The 20,757-nt window shown below is 50.3% G+C and overlaps 1 protein-coding gene across 1 annotated transcript in view; it reads left to right on the top strand.

The window, feature by feature from the left end:
* The window catches only part of LOC138498704 (forkhead box protein H1-like), a 122,245-nt gene that overhangs the window by 92,434 nt on the left and 9,054 nt on the right, over positions 1–20,757 (top strand). The window contains exon 3 of the mRNA XM_069622351.1: positions 2,112–2,216. Within this exon, the coding sequence (XP_069478452.1) occupies positions 2,112–2,216 (105 nt within the window). The remainder of the gene's footprint in view (positions 1–2,111; positions 2,217–20,757) is intronic.

Below are 20,757 nucleotides of genomic sequence, written 5' to 3'. Positions count from 1 at the left end.
AACTAAACACAAGAACCAAATGACATCAACCACCGCCTCACAGACCTCTGCAACTCGATGACCAGGAAGAACCTCAAACTGAACGCAGCAAAAACGGAAATAATGCTCGCACCCGCAGGATTCGACGGGGGGAGGGTGACTACCAATGTAGTAAATAACCTAGGAATACTCGTAGACAACGGACTATTACTGGAACCGCAAGTCAACGCAATTTTTAAAAAATGTTTTTTCCTCCTACGACTACTCGGGGGCGGGGGGGATCGGGGGACAACCTCAGTTCACGGAGGTGATGCTTCAGCGCAGAAGACGAGACTAATTTTCATAAATGCATTCTTTTCATACGTGATGAATCAAATAGCCCGCCCTCCCTGCAGTTCGTAATTACAGCCAGCGCTTTCCAGCCCCACCATGTACAGGATGCATCGCATTGCTGGAGACATTGTATGGCCACCCCCAGTAGCCCAGGCCCACTTGAAGCCCTGCCCCCAAGTCCATCTGAAAACGGTGCCTTGTCCGATATTGACCTTGCTTGCAACTTTGTAAATTTGCTGTAGAGTTTTTCATGCATATCGGGAAGGTGAATATACTGGATCCTAACTACGTTTTTTGGCTCTCCAGGGTGGCCTATAGAGTCCTCATAGGGAAGCTGGGAGGGTGCATATTGCGACTCACGTTTTCTAATCTGGTTACGTTTTGTGGATATCCATAATGACTATGCATGTGAAGAATTGCATTGAATGAAGTTGGGGAAGTAGATTTATTTGCTATTTATTATAAAAGAATGTATTATGAAGCACTCTGGACGCTGGGAGACTTCCAACAGATTGCTTTATTTTATCTTCAATTAGCACCCTCTGTGGGTGCGGGAGCCAATCGGGTTGCTCCAAACCCGGGCTAAATCTACTAATTCAAGGCCGGGTTTGTAGCAACCCGAGTGTTCAGCGCACCCGTCCGCCATTGGTGGTACTGTTTTCCTCCTCCCCCTGCCTCCTGCCCTCAAAATCCAAACCCTACCCCACCCAACTGAACTTAACTGGGTTCCTCTGCCTGGTTCCTCAGCACGCTCCACTCTGTCAGCTTGGCTTCCTGGTAAGCCATGGAAATGAAAGAGGGGCTCTGTGACTTCCATTTCCATGGCAACCCTGACTCTACCTGGCTGCTGCTGTGAATGAAGCAGCACAGGCATTTTCTTCTTCTGAATTGCTGTTAGCACATCTAGGGTTTGCCTCTGGGTGGTAATGACAATAATCCTGTGTTCTGTGGGCTTCACTGGTGTTGGATCTATCCTTCGGTGTTCAGAGCCCGGCAACGGCACTGGGACTGGCGTTAATCGTAACTTGGGTCCCGGGCCATTACCGGCCATTCAAGCCCACCGAACGCAGTGTTGCTTGAGTAACAAAAGGTGCATGGGTAAATTGGGGGGCCACCAGATCAACAGCTCCCTCCACTAGTTCTCAACCATCTATTCTTCATACCCAACATTCCATCACCATGGTGACATGGTATCGTGGATTGTAATGCCACAGCCCACTGTAAACATCGTGAAATGACAAGATAAAACTAAACAACACATATGATTGTATTTCACTGTCATGGGGGTCGATGATAAAATGACACTCCCAAAATCATGATCTCTATAAGGGGTCCACTTTGCATGTCTTCAGATCTGTCTGGATCTCTGACTTCTCAGACGCAGCTGCCATCTACATGTGAATCGTGGCCTGATCCAGGTGATTCCACCCTCCTGCCATCTGCTTGTGAATCTTTGCTTGGCCCAGGTGATTCCACCCTCCTGCCATCTACTTGTGAATCTTTGCTTGGCCCAGATGATTCCACCCTCCTGCCATCTACTTGTGAATCTTTGCTTAGCCCAGATGATTCCACTCTCCTGCCATCTACTTGTGAATCTTTTCTTGGCCCAGATGATTCCACCCTCCTGCCATCTACTTGTGAATCTTTTCTTGGCCCAGATGATTCCACCCTCCTGCCATCTACTTGTGAATCTTTGCTTGGCCCAGATGATTCCACCCTCTGCCGCCGCCCCTCTTGCCACTTTTAAACATATTCTAATTTGAGTAAATGGATTAAACCTTTGCATTTGTTTCTTTCAGATTGTGAAGGACATTGCGACACTCTTCCCTTTCTTTAATGGCGACTATCAAGGCTGGAAGGACTCCATCAGGCATAACCTGTCCTTCAATGACTGCTTCCAGAAGGTGAGCTTCCCTGAAAGACTTGTGGTCTAGGAGGGGGGTGGCTAGAGTGGAGACCCCCGAAGAGTGATCCTCTGTACATCTATTGCAGATTACTGTATTGGAAAATGTATTTTTTTCTCGGTTCGTACAACAAACCCTTAGAAGACTTGCATCCGGGTGTAATGTAATTAGCAGTGTACTGGTTTTCCTCCTTGGAGTGGTGTGAAATCTTTGGGCAGCATAATAACAGTGGTACGTATTACAGTGGTGACATTTGTGATGTCATCTTTCATGTCCTGGGTGTTAGTCTTAGCAGCACACAGAGGTGGAGCGAGCTATGGTTGCTTATCTTACCATAACTGGCGAATTTCTGGGGGGGGGGGTTGCTTTTACTTTAACCATAAGGTCCTTTTAACAGTTTTTTTTTCACTGAATTTCATAGGTTTTTATTAGTGCGACTTGTCGTGTTTCTGTGAATTTCATCGGTTTTTATGAATTAAAATGTTTCATGTTACATCACTGTATGTTGTTAATTCCTCTTTTAACATGTATGAAAGAACTGTTAACCTCCTTTAACAAATATATTTTTTGCAATGCATACTGATGTGTCGTTATCAGTAGCGAATACAAGTCATGGTTCAATTGCCTAGGGCATAAGACTCGACTATGACCCCAGTCCCACCAAACCATACCTGTTATCTACTGCAACTACCCTGCATCCTAGTTCAGTGTCCACTATACCCTCATAATGAGGGCAATGGCCAGTGCTGATGGCTTGCCCCATGGATTGTGGAGACTAGCCATGGCTGCATGGGCTTCGGCCAAGCCGTGTTCCCCAAAAGGCAAATCGGAGTAGACACATGTCCTTGCCGACAGCCAGGCCCACTGCCCAGGCAGTAAAGTTATATCACTATTTATTTGTACTTACATTTTGATACTTTGGCAAAATAAAACGCAAGACAGATATGCAAGCATGCTTTCAGGTCCTCGCACAGGTTTGTTGTAACCAAGTCCAGCACTTCAGGCTGTAGCTGCCGCAAGCAGAATGTTTTTTTTTTCCAATTCAAACCTAGGGCTTGTGCCATGGCGCATGCCCCAATAAGCAAATCGGAGTACTTATTTGTCCTGGCTCAGGGCCAGGCCCATTGCCCAGACACCAGTTAAATTTGTTGTACTTGCATTTTGACACCTTAAAACGCAGCTCAGATTTGCAAAACTGTGCTTTGAGGTCCTTGCTGATGCTCCTCGCGAACGTTTGCTGTCCAGCACATCGGGTTGCTGGCACGAGCAGAATTTCTTTTCCCATTCAAACATATCCCGATTTCAAAACACACCCCATTGCCGATCTCTCGTGGTCATGGCCGGTAGCCAGATTGTCTGGGTCATGGCCTTTGGCATTAACTTAGTGCTAGAGTTAATGCTAAGGAAGCTCTGGACAATGAGACCAAAGTCATACACCCCTTAATTTACCTGGTAGATGATTAAAAAACACAACTGGAAGAGTTTAAGGCTACCGTGTGGAATATTGTCTGGAAGCAGATATTTCTAATACAAAACTTCATATCCTGCAACAAATTATAAAAAATAAAAAGTTGGAAGAAGCGTCTCTAACTCTATGGGGAAAAAGCAAACTAAGTTTCTGTCAAGAAAATGTGATTCGAATCAATATTGCGACCATGCAAAGTCTGACAATGTTCCTTGTGATGAAATCACATGGGATAAGACGCTTTCTCCCGGTCTCCTTGGGAGAGGTTAGTATGATATTCATGGAGCAGCAACTGGATCTCACTTGTAGCCTGAAAATGTAACCCGCTTAATCCTTTTAAAAACAATTTCTTTTTTGTTTTATTTTCTTATGTATGATTGTAGTTAAAACACATGTGCACACGATTGGGTAGGGTAAGACCCCAGAACAAAAATCGGCAGAACCAACCAGTGTTTGCTCTTTATTGATATCCCGTTCTGAGAAGGATAAACCTAGTTAAATCTCAACTAGAGTGAGTTATCGGAACAGCAAGGCTGCTTTTTAAAATGTGCAGCCTCTAAAAGGAACAGATGTTGGGGGCTGGAGGGGGGCCCAAACAGAAGCGAGGCGGGGGGGTGTGGGTAATCCAAGGTAAGGAGGAGATAGGACAGGTTGCTCATTTGATGCAGTGCAGGGGCTGCATTTCTGTTGGACTGGGCTGTTGAGGGGCAGTAAGTATGAACATTTGCTAAGCCTCAATCTCTAGGTGTGACCGTGTGTCTAAAATCTGAGGCTGTGGTGCACTGTTCTGCTTGGTGGCTGTGGACCAAGCCTAACCGGGATAGTAAGTGCAGGGGCTCAAAGACCAGACAGGGTAATTCATAGAATTTAGCGCACAGTGTGCGCGTGGGACTTTCTGCGCCAGCCGCGTGCTCTAAAATCCAGTTCCGAGCACAGCGTATTCATGGATTTTAGCATCCAAAACCAGCAGTGGCGCAGCGACCCAGCAGCAGCGCCAGTTACGCCCCAACCCCTCCCCATGCACCATGCACAGCGCACAAATCCCGGTCATGGTGCACAGGCCCCGAACCACGAAAATGCCAGTAAAACTCCCTGCGCAACCCTCCGAATACATGTACACCCAGGCGCGGGGAGTTTCCCACGCGATTGGCCCTGTGCGAGCGGGGTACGTGTGTTACTGGGGTGCGCGGGGAGTTTCCCACGCGATTGGCCCTGTGCGAGCCGGGTACGTGTATTACTGGGGTGTGCAGGAACTTTCATACGCGATTGGCCCTGTGCGACCGGGGTACGTGTATTACTGGGGTGCGCGGGAACTTTCATGCGCAATTGGCCCTGTGCGAGCGGGTTATGTGCATTACTGGGGTGCACGTGGAGTTTCCCACGCGATTGGCCCTGTGCGAACGGTGTATGTATATTACTGGGGTGCGCGGGGGTTTCACACGCAAATTTGTTGTCAGAGCGGGTTACGTGTATCCATTGTGGTGCATGGGGAGTCCTACATGTGAATTGGCAGTGTGGGTCCTCCCAGGTGTCCCCTCTACGGCCCCTGCAGGCAGCCCACACCACAGGGGACAACCCTGCACCCCTGGACATATCCTGCAGGCAGCCCGTCCACCATGGCCATGCCCCCCAGCCAGGCCACGTGTCACGTTGCACTAGTGATCACCAACTCATGACCCCCTGCACCCCCACCCCCCATCAGTGAGGGGCACCTGCCAGCAGGCCCCCACTCATGTCCCCCTGCACCCCCACCCCCATCAGTTAGGGGCACCTCCAGCAGGCCCCCACTCATGTCCCCTGCACCCGCACCCCCCATCAGTGAGGGGCAGCTGCCAGCAGGCCCCCACTCATGTCCCCCTACCCCCCCACCCCCCATCAGTGAGGGGCACCTGCCAGAAGGCCCCCACTCATGTCCCCCTGCACACCGACCCCCCCCCCAGCAGTGAGGGGCACCTGCCAGCAGGCCCCCACTCATGTCCCACACATGTCCCCCTGCACCCCCACACCCCAGCAGTGAGGGGCACCTGCCAGCAGGCCCCCATTCATGCCCCCCCCTACATGAAATAAAGATGCACAATCATGGCCCACTTCTACACCAAATTACCACAGCACGCCACCCCTTTTCTGAGATGCAATGATTTCCCAATAAAACCCACACTGGCATGCCCATCTCAAGACACAAACCAAAAGTCAACTATGTACATCAACACATGTCCGTCACAGACACACACTTGTTGGCATTGATTGTGTAAGCCCATATTTTCACATGCATTAACCCAATGAGCAAATCCCACACATGGAACTAAAATATGAAAATGTATTATGTACAAAAATAAATCACTAAAATGAAAGCATAACAAAATAGCAAACATGAAATGAAAAGCATGTGCAAAAGAAGAGTATATGAAAAGTATAACCAATACAAAGAAATCTAAAAGAAAAATAGTCCAAACTCTCTATCCACCAACGCAAATCCAAAGGAAACGTAAAAAAAAATCCATTGATCCATGGTGAAATCAAAGGAAAGTTCAAAATAATCCATTGTCCAACTATGTACAATCCATTGTCCAAAAGAAAAATCCATTAATCCATGTACAAAAACAATCCAACGTCCAACTATGTACAATCAAATTTCCAAGGGTCCATGAGCCCAACAAACAAATTCAACCAATCTAATAACCTACCTAACAAACCTATTTACAAAAGTGTGGGGCATAGTCCAAAAGCCCCAAAATAAAGAAAAAAAGGAAACCTAACACTATAAACTATTTACAATGGCGACGGGCAAGTCCTGCGGCTCACTCAGTGATGTTTTCGGCCAGGGCATCATCGAACTCCATGTCTATTTGCTGGAGGCAGGCCTCTGTCCTGGCCCCGAGGTCTCGCAGGGAGGCACTCATGGCCTGTTCCAATTCCCTGCGAGTCGCCTCGAGGCACTCTGCCCGCCTCAATGTCCGACGCATGGAGAACTCTGCCCTGACCATGGTGAGCCGCGCCTCTTCCGCCCGCCGCCGCTCCGCACCTATACGCTGGCCCAACCGCAGCCACACGGAAGACGCATCCATTCCAGGGTTCTCCTGCCCTCTAGCCGATGCTTGCCCCCCTGATGTCGATGGCCCTGAGCCATCATTGCTCCCACCTAGAGCCTGCTCCTGCTGGTGTCCATGTGCCCTGTCCGATGATGCCTGCACGTCCTCCATCAGCTGGTCTCCAGTTGCGGTGTCCACCCCTGCCGGACCGCCGACTCCCGACTGTGGCAGCGATGGGATCTCCACCAAGCTGGCTGTCTTGGTCAGGCCAGTTCCACAGGGGGCCCTTGTGGAATCGGGGCCAGAAGACGGCAGGGAGAACAACTGGCGCATAGTCTCCACAGAGGAGGAGAGGTCTGCCAGAGTGCGCGTCACATGTAGGAACCCACCAACCAGGGCCCCTCCCAACAGTGCCGGGACGCTGCTGTTCGTGATGGCGTGCGTTCTCCGCCCAGGAAGAACGCATGTCGTCACGAATGTCACGCGTGCGCAACGCAACACCAATCTGGACGGAGCCCATACATTCATTGGATCCCTCGTCCGCAGGTAGTGGAGAGGCAGATGACATGGCACTCTCCCCTACCTGCGGACGGGCCTGGGACGGGGGCATTCCTGCTGGTGCATGGTGGTGCAGTCACAGGGTCAAGGACAGGGACATGCACAGGCCCCTCCACGGTGACCTGTGCTGCCTCCTGACCCTGGCCCTGGACTGCACCACTTGCACCAGTGGTACTACCCCCACCAGGCCCCATGTGCGGCTCAGTAGCGGGCTCCTCCTCCTCTGTGGAGACCACCAACCTGGATGTCTCCGTACCGTCTTCCGCCATTGCAAGCCCCTGTGGGGGCTTATCCGGCCCTTCCGCCACAGCCGTAGTGGCAGACGCGGCACCAGCCCCCTCACCTCTGGGTGATGGCAAGTCCTGGGAGGGTGGCTGGGCTTTGCGTCGCCGCCCAGTGGAAGCATCCCCGCTGCTTGGCTCCACAGCGCCGTCTCCGCCCTCTTCTTCACTTGACGCCGCATAGAGCGAGACATACAACACAAGCATCAGGGTACAGTACAGTATTTGCCTAGACAGGAAGCAATAACACATGAGTGGCAGTGTCTAACGTCACTTCCATCCTGTCCCTCTACAACACATGGGTGAATGCACGCAACACACATGCATAAACAGGCACGGCGCCTGCAATCAACATCAGCATCCATGTACAAGGGCCTCTATTAATCAAAATGTTGCCTTCAAAATCGCATGCATCATGGCTCACACTGATCCCATGCACACACATCACCAGAGGGTCATGCATCATGCCTTATACACCACAGACACATTGGATAGACACAGTGCATACAACGGTGACCGCACTGCATGAGTGAATGTACACATCATCACGGACATGTGCCATGAATCCATGGTGTATCAAAGTCACAGACACACTTCTCAGACACACACATGTGCACCATACAAGTACATGACGGCAGCACCCATCCCTCACACCCCCACTATGTGCAAGAACAGACACTGGCATGCTTTCATGTGTGCATTTGCCATACAGCTCCCCATGTTGCATTGTAACTCCTACACCAACCATGTGGTTCGCACGTTACTGGTCTCACATGCATGAACATGATGTCCCTGCACACACACATCTCCATACATGGCCCATGTCACACATACAGGCAAGTATCCGACTACCAGCACACTGCAACATGCCCTGTCTCACACAACAATGCTTGGCCACTTTCCTCTCAACTCCAGACGGGTCTTCCTCCGAAAGATCTGGGCGTGGAGCATTGGGTATACGTGTTCCAGGACCCTCATCTGGATGTCACTCCTACTGACCCGGCCCCCCTCCGCGAGGCGCCGGGCCTTGTGGAGGGTCCTGGACTTGAAGCCCTCCCAGCGCTTCTTGATGTGCTTGATGTCGTGGGTTGCCACCCCCTCTGCATTGATGGCAACCGCTACGTCGTCCCAGATCCTCTCCTGTCCTTCCTTGTTGGCGCGTGATGTTCCGAAGAGGGCATCACACTGCCCCAGGACATGCTCCACCAGGACACCAACTTCCTTCACTCAGATGGTGTTTGCCCTGACATGGCAACCCTATCGAGGCAGGCGTGGGTGGGCAACTGGGTCCTGGTGCTGGGCTGTGGAGCGATGGTATCCCATTCGGGAGTCTTCTGTTGCAGCAGGGGTGGACACAGCAACTGGAACCCTGGCTGATGTGCAGGCACCAAATACCAGGGCACGTGGGCAGCTGGCAGGCAGGCAGCGGCAGATGGCAGGTGGGAGCGTGCTCTGGGCTCTTGGGGGGGTGGGCAGTAATTTGGCCTTCTGGGCAGGAGCGTGGTCTTCCGTGTGTTGTTGCGTGGCCAGCTTGATATGGAGTGATTTGGCACGTGAAAATCTTGCACGTCAGCGTGTAATTCGAGGAACGGCCCTTCGCGCGTCAGCACACGTACGCGGTTTCATTGGACCAAAGGCCCTTAGCGCGTAAGCGACGTGCGTGGGCGGTTCCCTCGGGACGTGGGCATAGTGGCTCATTGCACATGAAAAAACTGCACGTCTGCATGTGAATGCATGTAATCCGAGGAAAGGGCCTACACGTCTGTGACGTGACGCGCAGGCGTTTCCCTCAGCACGGGTGCATGTGTACACGTCCAAGAACTGCACGTCCGAGTGTCAACTATGTAATTGGAGGAAAGGGCCTAAGCGCGTTCACGCGTAAGTGACATTGTACGTGTGGGCCGGTTTAGAAGGTATGTGTAGGACCCCATTCCCTTGTATGTGCTTTTTGTGGAGAGCGAGTGGGTGAATTCTGTACTTCTTGTCGGTTCACACGCGATTACTTCACAGCGTTTCAAGTTCGTACTCCCTGTTACCTAGGACAGCGTTCATTTTTTAAAAAAATTTTTTGGGCCCGTTTCCTCTGACAGTGTTCACTACTTCTTTTATCCTGTCCCCTCAGACAGCGTACAATTCTTCTTTTGGCGGGGGTGTTGCCAACGCGCACACGCGTGTCTTTTTCACATTCTTTTTCCAGGCAGACAGTGAGTCGTGCACGTATTTACCAACTGTGCTTGCCCGTGTGTTGTGTACCCCTTCAGAGGTCATTGTAGGCTGCGCGTAACACGCGTACGCTTATTTTTGTGTTTCTGGGTGCCACAGCGTAGTGCGGGTTCATTTTTCCATGCACGTGGTCTACGAGGGGTTGCCTGCACGTTACTGTTTGTTTTCGGGGTGCCTGTGCGTTGCATGCCCCGTCATATTCCCCCCCAGGGGTCACAGACAGCCTTGCTAGAGCACTAGGGTACGAATTCCATCTAGTACCCTACCCCTTTCACCCCAATTGCCCAGGACAATTGTTTACTGCAACTCCCATATGCACAACAACATCAGTGCCATGGTTGGGAGGCGACCAAGCGGTAAGGGAGGCAAAGGTGGCCGACCTCCAAAAGGTGGGCGTGGTGGGCGCGGTAGGGGACGTGGCCATGATTTGCAAGGTGCCCCTAGACCCCCATGTGTGGAGGACCAATCAAGGACACCCATGCTTTCCTCTCCACCCCCATGGTTGAGGGAAACGTGGCTGACACCATCCCAGCTCAGCCCTTGTTGGGCCAGCCCATTGTGGCACCTGACCCGGCACAGGATGACTTCCAGGTCAGCAAGTCTAAGCCACGTGTGGCGGTGCAAGTTGGTGTCACCAGGCCACGTGGATCTGGGGCAGCAATGTCATCTGCTGCCCCAAGTAGGCAGGGTGGGGAGGCTGCAGGAGCGGCTGCAGCTCTATCCACCCCAGCTCTGAGTCTCTCAGCCGGGACAGTGTCTGTCCGGGTCCATCAAACCGACGTTGCCCCTGCCAACATCACACTTCAGTCAATGCCTGCACCAAGGCCTATGGTCATTGTGCCTTCGCACACTCCCAGTACCCAGTCCACCGGCGCTTCTGCACCTACTGACCAGAGCGGCGCAAGCCACTCGGGCTCCGCTCCACCTTTGAAAAAGAGGAAGAAGGGTGCTCTGGCACTACAGGCTGAGACCCCAGACACGGCTACACAGTCCGGCATATCAAGGAAGCCTAGCTTTAATGACGCCGAACTTGATGCACTTGTGACCTATGTGTTGGCACATAGCCGCGAAATGGTGGTGACTGCAGGGTGCAAGACCACACCTGGTCAACGTAGGGCACACTGGCAGACCATCGCAGACTGCGTAAGTGCCCTTGGATTTGTGAGGCACACAGCTGATGAATGCTACAAGCGGTGGAATGACCTGAAACGCAGAGCAAAGAACAAGTTGGCCTCAAATCATGCCGCTACTCTGGTGACTGGCGGTGGGTCTCCACCAGAGGACAACAAACTCACTGAACATGAGTCTGTTGCTGGGACCTTCGTCAAAGAGGAACCGATCCAACGCGTGGGAGACCTACCTGATTACGACGCATTGTCTGGTGAGTGCCCATGCATGTGTGTGTAATCCATGTGTATGTTGCTTGGGTGACGGGTTCTGGTTGAGTACCAGGTGAGGGTGTGTACTCCTGAGTGTTATGGGTCACTCATGTGCTTCCTTCAATACATTCACGTGCCTTTGATTTGGGTATGACGGTATCCCTTCTGCCCACAGTAGCCAATTAGCCCCACATTACTGCTGTTGCACTTGAACTATCATCTTGCAACAACATTGTTCTGATTTTTCTGTGTTCATTCAGGCTGATTGTTTAGATTATCCCATTTTTCATATGCTTTTTTTCATCCCTAATGCCACATATGTGACATGCTTCTGTCATTGTTTACACCCCACATTGTGCCACTTCAGTTACCTGGTAATGTGAATGAATAGACCATTCAGGGGGAAGGAGTATTGGCCTGCTGAAATGTATTTTTAGGGCCTGTTTGCATGTGGAACATGATAGTTGTTTCCTGTCATGTTGAAGTGACCAACCATTGATGTGTACATCTGCCTACAATCACTGTCTTATTGTACACTGGATGTGTTAGTGTGTTACACATGCATATTTTGCAACCCTATTCTGCATTAATCTTCTCATGTCCATGTGACATAGATGTGTGACAGTACTCATTCACTGACATATCGCTGTAGTTGTCTAATTTATCATGGCTATGTGTAACGCTCACCTGATTCCCATGGAGGCGCTGATCCCGGCTGGGCTGCTATCGTTTCTTCAATTGAGAAGCGTAGAGCTCGGACGACTCTCAGGACTGGGCTTCCTCTTATCGAATGTCTGACTTGCAGGGTAAGTTTTCTGCAGGTGGAAGAAAAAGGGTTAATCACCGTTTGATGGGATTCCTTCTCCCACCAATCGCCAGTTTCTCCCACAGCCTAGCTTTCTACTTGTCTCGGCAAGCTCTCACCTTAGGCGTATAAATGCTGAGCTCTCCATCCTGCGTCTGGTGCATGGGTGCGTGGATTCCAGTTACGTCACTGGATGAGTTCAGTGTTGAGGCTCAAGTCTTTTGCGGCCTTAGTTGTGGCACTGGTGCTGGGATGCCGAAGAGCCATGCCGCCGTTACTGCACGAGCGGATGCCTGCAAGTATACTGTAGTCTTTAGGCTTTAAAAGATGGGCACCTCAATAATGTCCCTTTTCCTTTGTTTCAGGCCTCGGGATGCTGTGGGCGTAGTTTTCCGTTGCCGCTGCACGTGCCGATGCACGTAAGTATAATGTTCGTTGGCCGCTTTTAATGGCACCTCTAATAATGTCCTTTTTCTAGTTTTCAGGTGCCGGGATGCTGCGGTTGATGCGGCCGCTTCTGCGCGTGCAAAAACTGGTAAGTTAAGATGAATGCGACTGCCTTCACCCGAACCCCTTTTTAATTATGTCCTTTGCCTTTCAGGTGCAGAGAAGCTGCTGAAGAGAAGGCCGCGGTTAGCTCCGTTGCAATCACGGATGGATCAGGTAAGCGGGCGCGGCTGCGAGCGAGTTGCACTTTTCTAACCTTATGTTTATTCTTTGCAGGTTTTGCCGGTGACTGGATTCCGGGATCTGGTATGTATTGTTCTTTGTCTTTCTTCATCCACAGGTTGCTGCGCGGAAGCTGAAGATGACTCTGGACCTGGAATGCAGGAGCCGACTCGGTGAGCGTCCTGCTGCTGCTGCAGAATAACGCGAAGCACGTGTTTTCCATCGGGCGTGGTTTAAATAGCAGAGAAGTGCTTCCAGTGTGTGTTCTTCCACCGGTTCCACCCAGGTAAGAAAAGAGTTCCTGAATGGAGGGAATAGTTCCTCCCAGCCCTGATGGCTGGGGACTTCAACCAGACTGGATTGTTCTGGGTAAATATGCAGCATGGTCTGCCTCAGGTAAGTCCACCCAAGCATTATTACACTGTTTATCAATATGAGCCCGGCGCCTATGGTGCCGGGACTGAAACCCTTCATGAGCCTGGCGCCAGGACATGGTCCAAAGGGCCCCTGTAGGGGTCTGCTGGGTTCGGAGTAGTGGAAGACGGGTCTGCTTCCGAGGGCGCTGGGCCAGTCCAGGCCCCTCGGGAGTAGCGCCCATGACACTATGCTACCTGACATATGTCATGTATGTGTATTGGACATGCCACTCACAGGCTGATGTCTGATGCCAATGCTACACAACATGCTGCAAATATGTTGCTTTTCCATCTTGGTGTCCTCATTGTCTGCCTTTTTGACTGCCCTTCAAACTCATTGACAGTGCATGCATGCCAGGGTTATAGTCATGTGGGACATGTGTAAACCATGTACAGGATCTCTGTCTTGTCAGGCCTATGTGTGCTGTGGTGCTCATGCCTGTTTCCATTTCTTATATTTCATGTTTTTGCAGGTGACGACGCACTTGATGATGGTGAGGTTCAGGAGATGGTGCAGACCCAGAAGGATTCTCAGCCACGACCAGACACCAGTGGGGGACGTGGTGTGGTGGGTGAAAACACTTTGGTACTGCAGACCATACTGTCGAGGGGTGTCTCTGGGTGTAGCTCCCCAGACCTCTATTCAGGTGCTGAGTCGGATGATCAGACTTATGTGCTGTCGCAGGTCAGTGCTTCTGGCAGGGATTCTGTTCTGTCCAACCCACCTGCACCAGGGGTAGAAATTTCTATGGGGATGTCAGTGTTCGTAGGTCCGCCTTTGGCAGTTACGGATGCAGGCTCACACTCCACAGCATCTGATCCTGTTCCTGGGCCAGCAGATCAGAGGGGGAATGCTGTCCTGCAGCCTCAGGCAGTGCCAGCACAGCAAGGTGCAGATTGCCTTGCCCCAAACAGGTGTGGTGCCTGCCGACGTAGTGGCCGTGCGCCACCAGGCAATACTGTATAGGAAAACTCCATGTACGGTATGGCAACCCAACAGGCAGCATCAGTAGAAATGATTGCTCAGGCAATGGAGAGGGTGGCCACTTCCATTATCCCCCCTGAAAGGCAGATGGAGCAACAGCAGGCAACAGACTCAATTTGCCAATCACACAGGGAAGACCTGTTGGCGTCCAACAGGGACCGACGGGTGGCACTGGAGACTCTGCGCGAATCCATATCAATAGAGTCCGGGCCACAGGGAAGCCCAGAGGGTAGAACTCCATAACCTCAGGCAGAGTCTGCTTGAACTTGAGGCTTCCCGAAATGTTAGGGCAGAACAGCAGCTGGAGCAGCTCACACGTTCGCTCTCAGCTGAGCTGCAGGCAACACGTTAGGAGATCCAGGCATCCCGCGAGGCCATGCATGCAGAAGTGCAGGCAACCCGTGAGGTGCTGCATGGGGATCTCCGCACTTAATCCTCCAGAATCAGACCTTCCAGGCCCGCATGCTTGCTGCCATGGAGGACCATACCAGGGCTTTGCATTAGCTGCCTCCCATAGTGCCACCACCTCCTGATGCAGCAGCAGAGGGTGAAGAGAGCGACGGCAGTTCTCCCACAATGGCATAGCCGTGCAGGCCATGAGCCCATGGAGGTATTTTTTTTTTCTCACAACATCCACGCAGGTGGTTGTTGGTGTGCACCCTGTCCTCGAACCTCCTGGGTCCCCCCCTAAACCCCACATGGCCATTTTTGATTTTATTAATTTTTTACAGTGTGTTGCCTTGTGTGGCTCCCATGGGCATCCACTGTATTCCAGCTGGGCACATGCAGGCTTGTCCTGAGTTTGGGTTAGATGCTTTGGTTCATGACACACCCCTCCTGCTCCCTGTTTCCATGGGCATGCAAAGGGTGTGACCAAGTGACAGTGACTTACACAGTGCCATTGGGCTCCCATGAGCTGTGTGGGCAGTCTGTAGTCAATACTGTGTGTACATCCCTAGTGGGTATTGTATTGTACACTGCATGGTGTATTGATATGTGCTTGTGCATCCATGTCTTCCTCCTAATTTGCAGGTTCCTTCCTCATGTCTTCACAAGGCCTTCTCCTTTGCAGATGGAGTTCATGTTGTATGCAGTACACTGACACATTTGCGTAGCAGCAACACTACAGTTGGAAGGAGTCGATGTGCTGGCTTATTCAGGTTGTAAGACTACCACTACTTGGACTTAGTACTGTCATGTTTTTGCAATGTTTCATGGTGTTTTGCTGTATTGTGTTGGTGGTAAGTATTTGTTCATGTGTGCTGTTTGTTATTGATTACTGGGTGCATATTGTCTGTGGGCAGTTTCCATTTGGGACAGTGCACTTTGTGACACTTGTCAGGTCTTGTGCATTGCTTTGTTTGCTTTCACATTGCATGACATGCCATGGTGTGTTGGGTGGCGGAGCTGAGGAGGGGTTGGGTGACTTGGCGCTATTTTCATGTTGTATTTTGCAAGGGGGTAGTCATTCATGCAGCATAAATGTGTGTTTTTTTGAGACAGCATTGGTTGTCTTTCGGCAGGTAGGGATGCACACAATGTAACAATTCCAGGTGACCAATCTCAGGCTGGTATGGTTGTGACAGTTGACTGTCCCTTATGTCATCATCATTGATGTCAGCTGGTATGTGCCAGGGCTGTTGTACTCCACAGGGGTGTGATTTTAGGTGAAGTAATTAGCCACCAGCTGCATACGGGCTGCCTCACCACGTGCCCTTCCCCTCCCATGCGCAGCGGCCGTGCTTGTGGTTGGGGATGTGGGGCCACCAACATGTCCACCGGCAGGCCCTGGCATGTTGCAATGTTGTGCAGGACACATGCTGCCACTATGATCCTGCACACTACTTGGGGTGCGTATAGCAGCTACCCACCAGAGCGGTCAAGGGAGCGAAAGCGTGACTTGAGCACTCCGAATGTGCGCTCCACTATGTCCGGGTTGCTATGTGGGCTGTGTTGTATCTTACCTCGGATGGTGTGGTGGGGTTCCAAATTGGCGTCATCATGTGGGTGCTCAGTGAGTAGGCACTGTCCTCTGGGGAGGTGATGATGGGTATCATTAGTGGGGTTATGACATTACTCAGTATCTGACATGCATGCATGTGCAGGGGCATTTATACTCCCCAAGCAGCCATGCATCACCATGCCGCCCAGCTTCTAGGTCCCAGTTTAGGGTTGACATTCTGTAAATGAAACTGTCATGGGTGGACCCTGGATATTTGGCATATACTGAGGTGATGATTCCCTTGGCTTCACATACTACCTGCACGTTGATGGAATGCCGGTGCTTGTGGTTTCTGTAGATGTGCTCAGTTGCCCTGGGAGGACGTAGAGCCACATGGGTGCAGTCGATGGCACCTAGCACTTTGGGGGAAGTGTGCCACACCGTAAAAATCCTGGATGACAGCCTGCCTTTCTGCAGGTGTTCTGGGCAGGTATATGTGCCTGCGGACTGATGGGCGTGCAGTTATGATGGCCAACACCTGGTGCAGGCAGCGTGACAGCGTGGCCTGTGAACATCCACCCCCGCCCCCCCAACTATGGCACTTGTCCGCTGAAATGAACCAGTGGCCAAGAAGTGCAGTACATTGAGCACCTTTTCCAAGGGGCTCAGTGCTTGGGAGCACAGGGTGGGTGATGTGAGGTCATCCTCCCACTCACTCACCAGGTCGAGTATTATGTGGGGTGGAAACCTGTACCTCCCATACACCTGGTCATTGGGCATCCCAAAAAGGCTGGTTCTGGGTGTAAAAATTCTGGGCCTGACTATCCTCCTCTTGCGGTATCCCACGACCACTGCTGCGAGGAACGGTATATTTATCTTGGCGTCTGAGCTTGTTTGTTGTTTGCACGCACTTTTATGCTGCGCGGGTCCACGTACGCCTGCTTCCTGCTGGCGTACGTGTTTCCGAAATAGCGCGTCTTATTTGGCGCACGCGTTAGCCCCGTTCGATTCCATGATTATGTGTTGTAGGCGAGTGTGTGGGCGTTCCGCGCATTTGCCTCCTGTACTTCCCCCCATGACGCCCACATTTTCACGCGTTGTTCCCCATTCCGCGTGTTACGCCTACTTTTGTTGTGTGCGCTTTCGCTGTGCGCGTAGAGCACGCTGTTTGAAGACGTGTGTGCCAGTGTGCGCCATGCAGGACTTTAGCGCACATCCATGGATTTACACGCACATGGACTTCCATGAATTGCTGTGCGTGGGTTTCGCTGCGATTTTCGCACTTGCGCTGCGATTTGCACACTTGCGCAGGATTTGTCAGCGCACATTAATTCCATGAATTGGCCTCAGAGTCTCTGAGAGGCAAGCTATACAGGATTTCCTGAACTCTGGCGTGAGTGTTGGAGGACCTTCTTAATCGCTGTGAAGGGTTCTGGTTGTATCCCGATGGTGAAAACTTGCTGGAGAATCGGTGAGGCATGGGTGGGGGCTGTGAAATGCTGGAAGCACTGCCAAAGGATGTGGAGTGAGAGCAGCTCAAGGCTACACTGTTTTGGGGTAAGAGTGAGGAGATGGCGGCACATACGTGGCAGTAAGGGGGGCAAAAAGGGTCTGCTTCTACCACAATTTAGGAAACTCAATGGGGATAACACCAAGGGGTGAAAGCTCCTGTGGGAGGGTGGAATAGGCTGGAATGGTAGAGGGTTTCTAGAGGATCAAGACGGAAGGACCAAGGGGTTATCGGGTCACAGGAGAGGGTGATATGGTAAAAGAATCATATTGGAAAAGGAGGAGTCCTTTCCTGAAGCAAAGGCAGCTTTTCTTCATTCTTCGCTCAAGGGGAAGATTGATCCAGGTTGTGGGGTAAACCCAGAATCCGATTCCTTGTTTTCAATTTCAGTTATACCTGGGTATCTGATGGAAGCCAATGTAGGATCTCCGTTTTTTTTTTAGCAAATATAATCGTCCAATTCTTTAGACAGATTCTCTGTATTATTCCTTTGGCATAAATGAAAGTGCAGAGGCGCTTGTACTCAACCCTCTATTACTGTGGGAGCCTGTAGTGGCATTTTAGGCCTTGTTTGATGTGGTCCCTTCTTTTTAGACCCAAGACAATAGACCTAAGACTTTGCTTAGGGGTCGGTGTGCTTTTTGGCAAGCCTACACTGTGGCATTTACGTTAACCCAATGTGGACCTGGCTACTGCAGGAAGAGTTTCCATTTTGTGTTGGGAGTCTAAGAAGGGGAGAACGTTCAAACGACTAAGAAGACTGAGCGGGCCCCTTTCAGAATGGTGTTGATTTGAGGATTAAATGACGAGAATTCTTCCCCAGCCTTCGAAGATCATTATATTTATGACAGAGCTGCCCAATTGTTGAATTTGCTGTATCTCCCATCTGCTTCAAATATGATGGTTCAGAGCAGTCATTAACACCTCAGTGCACTGTATGTGCCTTGTAGCCAGACTTTTCACTTCTGCTGCCAACTTACATGGATGGAGGGCTAAATGCGAACCAGTTCTCCTCATCTCTGGGACTATTCCATTGCGTTTCTCATGTTGCTTCATCTGTATATGGAGCTGCCCCGAAACCTGGTAGACCAACTGGACATCTGTGGATGCAACGTTCATCTAAGACGACCGGCATCTGAACAGCTACCTTGGGGCTATTGAAGGGAATTGACCAAACATTGCCTGACGGTGGAAACCCATACACATTGAACTTGCAGAACTACCAGCAATCTGTGGACTTCCTTTCTTTGCAATGTCTGTGGGGTACCTCCACGATTGTGCCTTAATTGGAGAACTTCACATACAGTGCCTTTTCCAAATCTGCCTTTATCCAACATTTCCTGCAATGGCAATTGTGCTATCTTCCACCTGAGGCAGAATTTGAACACGTGTTTTATGGATCAAGCCTGACTCTCCTCTGGGATCCACTTGGGACTTCCAAAGATCTTACTGATCAAATTGACTAGTTGTATTCGGGGTAGGACCAGCAACATTAAAAGTGAATTTTCTAACCTGTGTGAATACAGTCTTTGAGTTTAGCATTGAGGACTGATTTTTCCCCTCTGTGCCGTTAAGCAATCTAATGGTCAAGTGGCACGCTTCACAGCACTTTAATTTATGATTCAGGGTAGGTCCTTTATGCTAGTCACCCTTGCTATGTTCATTTGTGGGATTTTGGTGCCGTCCGTTGATGAGGCAGAGGTGACTAGTTACAGCGTGTGCCATTGAACATCTCTGGAAACCCCATAAACCCTGAGTCTCTGCCCTTCTGCCCTGGAGCACACATCTTGTCTAGTGGTTCGAACTAGCATATGTATGCTAGTTCCTCCGCTTATACCAGTGAGTGGGCAGTGGTCTGCAAGAAGATTTGGCGCATGAGGGGGGAGTTGTCTCTCAGTATTGGATTCGTAAATCTTCCCTTATAACTCTATACCCTAAAATCATGCTAAAATCATGGGCAGAGACCCCACTGAAATTCATTCGAATGGAGAGCCATACTTCAAAGGATTTATTTACCATCTTTATCCTATGCTAAACTTCTATCCCTACAGTATAATTATTTGAAAGCCTTTTATTTCTTGTGCTCATTTCTTACATCTACAAACTTGAGGGAATGGGTAGAGGTTCCAGCTTGAATGCTCTTCAGATTAACCGGGTCGCTAATGGAGATTTACAGACTGCTTAGAAGTGCGACAGGCTCAGACATGAGGATCTGTGCTGACTGGCCCTTCTAAAAGAACTGGGGGCACTGCTGCGTTCAGATCCCTGTGAGTGACCTCTAATGGACAGGCCTTTAAAAAATAAATACATTAATGAATAAATCAGTGCAGAGACCCATCAGTGTGTGGAGGAAACCTAGAGTGTACTGGCAGAGAGCATAAATGCTGCAATGGTTAGAGAGGCCACCATTAACACAGGGAGTGCCTTCCATCTCCATTCAAGGAGATGCAAAACAAATGGTTTAATGTCAATTCTTTTTTCAGCCTCATTTCCGAGTCATCTCATGCCCCTTGGGTCCCTCCCCTCTGTGCCACCAATGAGCCAAGAGCCAGGCTGGTGTACAGGAAATATATCTATCCGAATGATGGGTAATGGAGATCACACTAAAACTACACACTCCACCTTCTTTGTGGCATGCAATTAAACATTTTGTTTATATAAACAACTCACACAAGTTGGTTTGGGAAACACAAATCACAGTACTTTATACAGATGTCACTTCAAGGAATAATCAACACTGGTCGATGAACAAAATCAATGTACATATGCAGTGCTGTGCAATTTCGATTTTCCTCTGCGCTTAAAAGGCTAGCATTTTGGTTTACAGAATCGCGGCTCATGACTTTCGGCAGGAAACCAGGTGGGACGCAAGGTAAAGGAAACTTGTGGTACTTCAGTGGCGGGAAAGTAACGGAGGTAAGCTCCATCACATACCAGGGTGTGTGTCTGAATACCAGCAACAGGGATGCTCCAAGAGAGATTGGCCTAAGAAAGAAAGCAAAAAATCTGTCCGCACAAGGAAGGCTTCTTTTGAACAGGTACTGTGGTTTCTCACTGATGCCCTTGGTCTCTTTTTACTGTAGGAAGCTATTACCAATTCTGACCTATGGACCGGAAACATCATTCTCATTTCCAGTTGAGACTTGGTCAAAACTTGAAGGGCTGTTTTGGAAGAGGGTCCTGGGACTACCAAAAAGCACTCTATTTTTCTTTTTCTTTTTCTTAATTAGATTTAGCTGAAAAACAGCCTTTCAAATGTTAAAACATTCAAGTAATACA

This window comes from Ambystoma mexicanum, chromosome 5q (genome assembly GCF_040938575.1).
Source record: "Ambystoma mexicanum isolate Mex_15411 chromosome 5q, UKY_AmexF1_1, whole genome shotgun sequence".
Taxonomy (NCBI): domain Eukaryota; kingdom Metazoa; phylum Chordata; class Amphibia; order Caudata; family Ambystomatidae; genus Ambystoma; species Ambystoma mexicanum.
Note: the sequence above shows the minus strand (reverse complement) of the source record. Positions and strands in the feature narration are given on the sequence as shown.